A 10,195-nucleotide genomic window follows, 5' to 3' on the forward strand; every position below is an offset into this window, starting at 1 on the left:
AAATACTTCGAAGCGAAATTGCAGAAAAAAAAGTTGGAGAGGATTCTAAACCATATTCTTATAAGATATTAATGAGACCTAACAGACTATATTGTCTGTTAGGTCTCATTAATATTGTGTGTAACAAAGAAAAAACAAGCCCATGAAAGTCTTCTTCTTTCCGTCATTCTTATGAGATAGCAACATGAAAGTGTTTCTTTTTGCTAGGTTGATGAAGCGCTGGTGGCGTGGTGTTTCATAGTTGTCTTATCAAGAATCAGGCAATGTAGAGGCCGAATTGTATTTATGCACATGATTTGGTGCAACCAAAGTGTTGCCGACAACACTTTACACGTGATAGGCAAAGATGCCATTTCCTCGGCCTCTCCTCCTTTTTCAACTTCTGTGGAAGCCCAACTGATGTGGCGGACAAAGGTGTGCTCCCTTCAAGTCCGGAGTTCCAAATCTGCCTCGTAGACGTCAATATATAAGAACATCTGAAATTTTGGATGCTAAAAAGCTTCGGCTTCCGATTTTTCGGACTTCCTGCTCAAATTTCAGGTCCAAAGCAGCATTAAGAAAGCCCCCAACTCTGCCACATCTTTCATCTCTATGTTGGAACCAGCATTTTTTTTTAGTTGATACATTTGCGACCGTAGCGGAGCTTGAAAGGCAACTTTGCCACAATACGGGGTATGATGAGGTGAAGCATATTCAAAATCTAGGGACCACTTTCAATCGGACGTTGACTGTGTCTTGGCTGAGTTCGACCGTAACGGAGCTTGAAAGGCAGCTTTGCCGCAATACGAGGGTGTGATGAGGTGAAGCATATTGAAAATCGGAAGTGGTCACTTTCAGTCGGACGTTGACTGTATTTGTCTTTGGGAAGTTCGAATAGTAAAATTCCAGTGCGAATCGAATCGAATAGCAAACACTATTCGAAAAATATTCGACATTTCGAATATTCGCACGCCCCTAGTTAAAACATAACCACGGAACAAAATTTCTGTATTTCATGATCGGCGTCCAGATTTGAGTCATTCTGGAGATCAGTACCACAACGTTGTCTCGAATCCTGGCGCTATGTCCCCTTCAGAAATGAGCCATATATAAACTATGGGAAATGCGGTCTTTGAAATGGCACCTTGAGGTGACATTTTTTTAACCCCCCCTTCCCTGCCTCCTACGCTTTGACAACCCTCTTCACTGTCCCGGCCCTTGTGGGACCAAATTTCTTGACTGTGGACCGCTGGCTGAGGTGAGTTTGGGACCCCTGCAATAGAATATCGAGTGCCTTGAAATAACGTTTTATCGATTTGACGCATTTACAGACAGTTCTTCATGGGTGGCGTCTGAAAGGGTTGAACATGTGTGAAAGTTGTTTGGCTTGTCTCCTCTGCTGAGTTAAGCAACCTCTGACCGCTGAACTTATGCACCTTAACAGGCGCAAAGCAACAATCACACAAGGAAAAAGCATGCCCGTCCTAGTGCCTGCCCGGTTTACGTGTCTCTTCCATGTGTGAGTGTTGCTTTGCACCTGTTGAGATGTATACGTTCAGTCACCACCAACTAGCCCATGTCCTCTGATGTGGCTGTGTGTTTGTGCAGGATCAGCTACATGCACCTGATGGCCCACTTCCGGATGCACTCCCAGATCCAGGAGCAGACGGCGGCATTTCTGCGTGGCTTCCGAGCCCTGGTGAATCCCGAGTGGCTCACGATGTTCTCGACGCCCGAGCTGCAGCGGCTCATAGCGGGCGACAACACCCCCGTCGACCTGCAGGACCTCAGGTAGCCAGAGTAGTCAGCCATCAAAGTGCCGCTACTTTAAGGGAGTCATTCGAGCATGTTGCCTCAATTGATTCTCATTATTTGAAAAAAAAAAAAAAAAAGTCTTTTAAATCTTCATTCTGTACCGCAACAGGAGATGTAGGATTAAAGGTGATGAAAGGGGCCTTACAGTGTTTTTTCGGCATGTTTCAAGCCCTTTTAATAGGGCAGCAGTGTGTTTGTGACCCCTAAAGACCTTTAGCGGAGCATCTTTGGCCCTGAAGTGTGCAAAGACAAAAAAAAAACAGTATTATATCCTGTACTCGATCATAGATGCCCTAAACAACAAAAAGTATATGGAATATAGCTCTATGGCACATCTGTATTTCTGCTTCGTTCCTGCATGACGCTTTTAACATGACAGCGTTAAAGAGCTCATTTTGCAGAAATTCCGGTGTCAGCGTCGTCGGTTGTGAGCGAAAAATCATCTCATCCGTGACCAAAAAATTGAGAAAAATGCAAACAAAATAAATAATAAGAAACTTCGGTTCGAGTGAGAATCAAACCCAGGCTGTCTACGTGGAAGTGATGCCTCCTCGTTGAACTTTTTAAAGCCTCCATCAGTTCTTCCTTCCTCACTCTTAAACGGGGCCTGCAACACTTTTTCAGCGTGGTCAGAAAACACTGCTGATCAGTAGTCGAGGCTCCTGAGAACACGCGAGCCAAATATTTTAGCGCAGCACGCGGCATGGAATTCACAATTATTGCTCAAAGTCAGCTAGAAATTGCTCCCTCTTCTCTCTACAAATGGTTCCATATACCCAAATTACTGCGCCATATACCCAAAGTCCAGAGCTGTTGGCTGATTTGAGCATCGTGAGCTGCATAGGTACACATACATAGCTGCATAGCGCCATGAGCTGTGTAAGTTTCTGCGGATGCTGTCACTTGCCCGCGCGTGCGCTTGCGAGCACGTTGAATGTAAGCTGCGCGTTCGAAGAAAAAAAAAAGAATAAAGTGCTCAAGGCCACGACGCGTGCTGACAAAGAGGCGCATCTTCTTGTCCCCCCCCCCCCTTGCTATCTCCCTCCCCATATAGCTTTCAAGGCGCTCGCTGATACGGAAGGAGAGAGAAAGCGCTTAATTAAAGCATGCGGCAAATCCCTGCAGTTCCGCGAGTACTTGAAGGATTGTAAAAATTTTTGTGGCAGTAAATTTGTGAGCCAATAAGCTTTTTTGATGAAGCTTAGAAGCTTTTAATGAAGCTTAAGGTTACTTGGAAAAGTGTTTCACGGCTCCTTTAACACAGTGGCTACTAGAGCTGTGCACGGGCCGTATTTCCGAGCCCGAGCCCGGCCCGGGCCCGCTGACATTGTCGAAGGCCCGCCCGAGCCCGACGGCAAAGGGCTGCCAGCCCACCCGGCCCGGCCCGACGTACGAAAACACAATCCCGGGCCCGGCCCGGCCCGGCTTTTTGAAGGTTCACTGCGAAAACAAAACATCGTTTTCCGGTAATTTGGCATTTTATTGAGCATATCAAATATGATCGTGCAAATATGATCGCCTTCGTGCAAGCGTCCGCTTGCACGAAGGCGATCTACGTCGGGTCGCTCGTCGCTGTCGCGTGCATTTTCACTCGTATGGGATTTGGCCTTAAACCTAACGCGGAACAGTCGCGTGGCGCCGTCACTAGCTCAGGTGGTGTTACTTCTCTGTTTGTCGGAGTGCAACAGAGGCAGTGCTTTACCTGCTCCCCTTTTGTTTAAAGTGGCGAATGGAAAGGAAAAGCGGTAAAGGGCGGTCGCGGAAAAGGCGCTGTATGCGTGCTGGAAAACAATCCCCGCTCATTCTCTATATTTCGGGCTTCAGTCGGGCTTTGCGCCGGGCCCGAGCCCGGCCCGATAAAGCTCCAAGTAGCCCGAGCCCGGCCCGGGCCCGAGGTGAAAGTACGTCGGCACGCCCGAGCCCGGCCCGCGGGCCGGGTCCCTTTGTATGGATCCTTTTGCATGGATCCCTTTGCATGGATCCCTTTGTATGTCATGATTAAGTGGTATAACTATATCGAAAGCAAAAGCAGAGAAGTTTCGTCACTGTTGGAAAAGGAGCGCCATCTAATGAAACTGTTGTGGCGATGATATGGCCTCCAAGATCGATGGTCACAGTGGTCAAAATATTGGTATTTTGTTGCTTGCTGCGAAATGCACCATTTTTTTGACATTGTGCAAATATTGAGAAAGCAATGGAGTTGGAGTTTGTTTTTTATTTCTTGTTTTTTTTTTCTGTCATCCCAGGAGGCACACCAAGTACTTCGGGGGTTTCCATAACAACCACCGGTTGGTCAACTGGCTCTGGGACATCCTTGAGCGTGACTTCACGTCCGAGGAACACCACCTCTTTCTTAAGGTGGGATTGCCTATCCATTCTTTTGATGGGAGCTGTTTCTTAGAGAAACACCACATTCGTCTGGAATAATAAGGTACTTAGCTAAAAGCTTCAGTTGCATCTTGACATGAAAGAATATTCATAGTAATAATCAAATTGTGCTACTTTCACTCTAATTGTGCACACATACACCTTTCAGCCACAATCATTGCAAAATACCTGTTGTGTAATCTTAAGACAGCTCTGTAGTGATAGCTTAACTATTCCGAAAGCTCTGTCAGTGATAGATGTACTCATCATGATATAAAAAAAAAATGTTGTGTTTGACTGGTGTGAAACATTCGTAGGCTGCTGTTACACACAACTTACAATAATTCTGACCATGTGGTGCACTATGTGTGGTCACTTTCTTTCTTCAACTACTTTGCCTAACACCGAGTTAGAATGAAAGAAGGGTAATTTTTCTGAGGGGCTCGTTTCTTTGTGAGACAGAACGGAGTGAATCTAACAAACAGTTAAGCCATTAAAGCACGAGGGACATTATTTGATGCTTTTAACTGTAGTGTAATAATTATGACATAAATTGTTTTTTTTTTCTCTTTAACACAGTTTGTGACAAGCTGCTCAAAGCCTCCCCTTCTGGGCTTTGCCCACTTGGAGCCACCATTCTCCATTCGATGCGTCGAGGTCAGCGATGATCAGGTACTGTACCAGTCAGACGATGCTACCAGAGGTGTTTTGCAGGCCAAACAACATTGCTGCTCTGTGTCCCCTTTTTTTATCTCACACAGTTACATATTAACGAAAGAAGGGGAATTTTAAGAGCTCTTTTTTTTTATAGAAACAACATTAATTCTAATTAATGTTGTGTCGGCCAAAGAAAAACGAGCCCTTAAAATTCCCCTTCTTTCGTTAATTCATTGCGAGCGTCTTGTTCTGGCAGACTGGATGCCTTCAGATAGTATGCGAGGGATTATTGGTTAGCTGCCAGCTCATAAAAAGATCATGTGCTTCGTGGCACCAGCAGGCAGAAAAAGAGTGTTCCACACTCGCCGTCATGGATACTAGCGGCGCTGACTAGCACTCCTACATTTAAAATGCACATATATACCCCATAAAGCGGACAGGATGATGACCGCCACTGTAGCTCAGTAGTAGAGCATAGGACACGTTATTCGAAGGTCACAGGTTCGGTCACTGCCAGCGGCAAGTTATCTTTTCGTCCACTTTACTTTCCTCACACTTGACATCATAGTTACTACAAATAGCATCCCCTACACTTCCCTTGGCTCTCTTGTCTGTTAGTTCTAATTAATGTTGTGTCTAACAATTACATACCTGTAGTTACACGAACGTGCCCCACCACGGTGGTCTAGTGGTTATGGCGCTCGACTGCTGACCCGAAGGTCGCGGGATCAAATCCCGGCCGTGGCGGCTGCATTTTCGATGGAGGCGAAAATGATTGAGGCCCGTGTACTTAGATTTAAGTGCACGTTAAAGAACCCCAGGTGGTCGAAATTTCTGGAGCCCTCCACTACGGCATCTCTCATAATCATATCGTGGTTTTGGGACGTTAAACCCCAGATATTGTTATTAGTTACACGAACGCAGTGTGGACAAGTCGAAGGACATCCCAGAGTGATCAACTGTAGTGGGACAGCTAACTAGGCAGCCAAATTTTAGTTGTTTAGGTGGTCCCTGAGAACATATTGTGCAAGCTTTTATTGCCAGTTATTATTTTACTGCAATAGCGGTACAGCGACCTGTATTTTTATTCCAACGACAAATTAAACGATTTAGCACTTGCAGCTCTACCATTCTCACTCCAATTTCACAAGCTTTATCTTGGCTATTCGATGACATGCAAGACATTGTTTTTTCCTGGCTCACCTGCCAACCTGTCCCCGTGTTTGTGGCGGCTCAATTTTCTATTTGCAAAGTGCTCATACTTACACTTTCTTTAAACAAATCAGGGAAGCACTTTACTAAACATTGCAGAACATAAAGTTTAGTCTTGTAGCGAAATCCGAGTGAAAATAATGGGACTTGAAAAATGCTCTTGCAAAGTCATGTGAATGAAAATGTAGATCATCTGTGTGAGCAACACATTGCAGATCTTACAGTATGCCCAACCTTAATGCAGCCAACCATGTAAGGTAGTATCAAAAATGCAAAAATGGGAATAATCATTCAGTAAAGTTCAAGTGTTAGGCTTGTTCAGCTATAGCATACATTCTATACACTGCGTATCCGTGTGCTTTCATTGTGTCCGTGTCGGTACTCACGACAGTAGAACGGTTAAATGTCGAGCAAAGTTGTACTTGTTATAAAGAACTTCGTTATATTGCAAATTTATGTCGAGGTTCCTATATTTCAACAGTCAGGATAACATCACAGATTCCTATAGCTGTCCCGGTGTACAACGTCTCATTAGTAAGCATACCAAACTGTGGCATTCAAAGAAAGAGAGAGCGGTTTAGCGTGACTGCTTGCCGCGAGAGCAGAGACGAAACTGGAAGCACAGAAAAAAATTCAGGCTTTCTTGCACAACTGTGTGGTAGTGCACGTTGGCAATAGCAAGCAGCACTTCAAAACTGACAGGGAACGTGGTGGCAGAGCAGACAGCTTGTACGGCTTTCTCCCAATGCATGTGGGCACATTTGCACAGCAATCTGCTACTGAGAGAACGCCACTGTTGCTTCATATAAACGCCGACACTTGCTGCCACGTGTAGAGCCAATCGTCTTTAGCTAATTATGTGCAGTGCGTCACCCATTATGCTCACGTCATGCCGGTACAGCTGCTAGGCTGTAAGTACGTGCACATTTATCATGAAAATGTTTGTGCAATGAGCTTTCTTTGTGTTCACATCACACCCGGCTGCACGTGGGTGCAGCACATATCTTGCCGGGCCAAGCAACGATAGCAATGCTGCTTTAGTTTCTACAGGCAACACACGCTTGAAGCAGCCGCGCATAAGGAGGCAGCAGCGAATGGTGGCACAATGCGTTTAGGTTGTTTAATAAAACCGTGCAGTAGGTGTTACAACTGCACTGTGCCATACGTGCTGCCAAGCTGATATAATAGGTCGAGGTGCTTGTCACAACAAGTCATGCTGGCACCTTTGTCACTGGCCTTGACTGGCCGTGGCAGCCGTATTTTCGATAGAGTCAGAAGTAGTTGAGGCCCGTGTACTTAGAGTTAGGTGCATGTTAAAGGACCCCAGGTGGTTGAAATTTCCGGATCCCTCCACTGCGGCGTCCCTCATAATGATATCTTGGTTTTAGGACATTAAACCCCAACAATTATTATTTTATTGTCACTGGCCATGACGTCTCTACATTTCAAGGCTTATGCGTATAGGTGTCATGCTGAAGTCATTATCATTGGTTGGCTAGTCTCTGCTGCTGAAAATGCAGATTTTTTTGCAGCATAGTGTAGCTTGAGCCACACTGCACTTATAGGTATGTGCACTGTAGCAGATGGGGTGGGGAGGCAAGCGTGCAATAGAGGGGCAGTGTGTAGATTAAATAAGCGAGGCAACAACACACACACATTTGTTCATTTCTGTTTGTTTGCACTGTTAATCATGCCAATGCTGGAAAAACCAGCGTTCACAACCATTGAGTGAGATGTGTTCGTGTTTTACGGTGCATGTGTGATGCAGTACTCATTAATTTAATTAGCAAGTGAATGGTTACTGTGACATGTAGGGCTGTAAAACTGTGAACCTTAGCTGATGAGCATGGAAGGTGACTATGGTAAAGTTGTAAATTTACCATCACGAATAAGTCATCTTTTGGGTGACGCAGTGAGCTTCCCTTGCTCCTTTCAGTGCATAGTCACATTAGTTTGCTCTACTCTCACGAAGCTGTCGTTAAAGAGGTTACAAAGCACTCATTGCCAGAGCATGGCAGCCATGTCTTTCTCACATCTGCTGCGCAATTAAAGTTTGGAATTTGAACTGCCTCGCATTCTGCAATGTTGACTCTTATGTCTTTCATTTCACCTCGCACTCTGCAGGACACTGGCGACACAATTTGGGAGCGTGATCCGAGGCTTCTTCACCATTCGCAAGAAGGACCCCGTGAACCGACTCCCGACTTCCTCGACCTGCTTCAACTTGCTCAAGCTGCCCAACTACCAGCGCAAGAGCACACTTCGAGACAAGCTTCGCTACGCCATCACCAGCAACACGGGCTTTGAGCTCTCCTGAGAAGCCCCCTTCGGCCCCCTTGTGTTTCTTCCGTCACTCTTCACGCACTGTACGCCATCCACCAGGTCTGTTTATTCCGGGTGCTTCACTCGGGAGCAGCACCCCACTCGTCCTGTGATGTTGACAACTCCCGTTTGGGTGTGTTTATAGAGTGTACTGTTAGCGTTCAGCATGCTGTTGCGGAACGTGCTTTGTTTTGACTCCTTTTAAGGTGCACCGGCGTGACATCCAGCCCTTCGGCGACGATGAAACCATTTTCGTTTTGGGTGCTGTGAGGGCACAACTAGTCTTCCTCGTCCAGTGGTCCACTAGAATGTTCTTTTGCTTACTAGGTAGCTTGTTTTAATTTATGACGTGGCTAACTGCCTTTGTACCCAGCAGACATAAGGCTACTGTCGTGCCTGAAGCTGTTTTTATTTTGAGCATATGCGAAACACGAGGCATACATTTTACCATTTATGCTGCACTGAAGTAAGCTAAGCATCCTCTTTATTCAGTGTCTTTCTTTCACTTTTTTTTTTTACCATGTTGTTGACTGAATGGCAGGAAAGGGCAAGTTTCTTCCTTCATCTAGGCATGCGTTTGCTTGTGTTCTTTCTGTGGAATCTCATGCATGTTTTACCTTCCTTTGTAGGCTACTCGGTCGTTTGATCATTGCGTTGAACGTGACCTTGTACTGCTCGTACATGACTAGTTTCCTCCTTCTTCTGCCACATTTTTTGGTTATATTTCGAGGTGGCTAGGATTGGAGCAGCATTGATGCCGTTCTTGTCACTTCCGTGTTAAGAAATGTGCCCTTATAGCTTCCTTCATTTTAGATGGAGGCAAGGAGCAATATCCTTAAATATTTATTACTAAGCCAGGTAGCCCTGCTTTTAAGAAGCATCTAAAGCAATAGAGTGAATTGGTCTCTGTTGTTGCTTGAAGTGCGCTTCACAGATGCATTAGAGTGCAGATAGCGTTATTTTCCAGTTGACTCTGTCACAGTGTCTCTGCTGTCGCTCCATTTTCGCTCGCACAAGGCCAACAATGGCCTCCTACTCTGAGCGCACCTGTTTACTGTGAACGCATCAACTGTCATTGAACGAATTTGAAATGAAAAAAAAAGCAGTTTTATCTTCACGTGGCATCACTTATGTTCAAATGTTTCCAGTGTTTTTTTTCTTGGAAGCAAGGAACCCGGCATCACACATAGCAAACAAGTAGTCGTTACATCTTCCAGCGGGGTCTGTTATATCTTTTTGTTATTAATTCCTTACCAGCAGAAATATGCCCATTTTTTGTTATTTTATGCTTTTGTGACGTTACTTCAGGGCCTACTATGCGTGATCAGCCAGAATTGCTTGCAGTAGGTGATGTCTGAGGCGTATTGGCCACAACGTGTTTTCAGCTTGAAATTTCTTCCGGTCCATGGGCTGTGCAAAAGCGGAGCCTTCGAGGTTAGCTTTTGTTACTCAGAGAAAGTGGTCACTGGTGCCTGGATTTGGACAATATGCTGTCAAAACGATAATGGGTGTATCTGGAGACAAAATGAACTTGCAATCAGTCTTAGGCAAACATAGTACTAATATAATGATTGCATGCCGGTACGTTAGAAGCATCTTTAAAACACTGCAGATGTCGGAGCTGCGCAGTAAACATCCTGACAGGCTCTCCTGCATCTTCACTGCTGCTATTATTTAAAAGTTAAGCAGCCAAGTCAACCAAGGTGCACATTTTGTGCTTCTTTATTTGGCAAGTCTGAGAAATACTGGAACTTTTGACAGTACCTTGTGTTGGGGAGTTTTCTGATGGCAATATTTAAGAATGCATCAGAAATCGGCCATTCAAGTTGATCAATTTCCTACG

General features: G+C 45.2%; 1 protein-coding gene across 1 annotated transcript in view; it reads left to right on the top strand.

Moving 5' to 3' along the window:
* LOC119390540 (ubiquitin-protein ligase E3B-like) overlaps positions 1-8,497 on the top strand; it is an 85,184-nt gene extending 76,687 nt beyond the window's left edge. The window contains 5 exon segments of the mRNA XM_037658149.2: positions 1,588-1,770; positions 4,041-4,152; positions 4,741-4,833; positions 8,155-8,172; positions 8,174-8,497. Coding sequence (XP_037514077.1) covers positions 1,588-1,770; positions 4,041-4,152; positions 4,741-4,833; positions 8,155-8,172; positions 8,174-8,347 — 580 coding nt within the window. The 3' untranslated portion in view covers positions 8,348-8,497.
* The last annotated feature ends 1,698 nt before the right edge of the window (positions 8,498-10,195 follow it).

This window comes from Rhipicephalus sanguineus, chromosome 4 (genome assembly GCF_013339695.2).
Source record: "Rhipicephalus sanguineus isolate Rsan-2018 chromosome 4, BIME_Rsan_1.4, whole genome shotgun sequence".
NCBI lineage: Eukaryota > Metazoa > Arthropoda > Arachnida > Ixodida > Ixodidae > Rhipicephalus > Rhipicephalus sanguineus.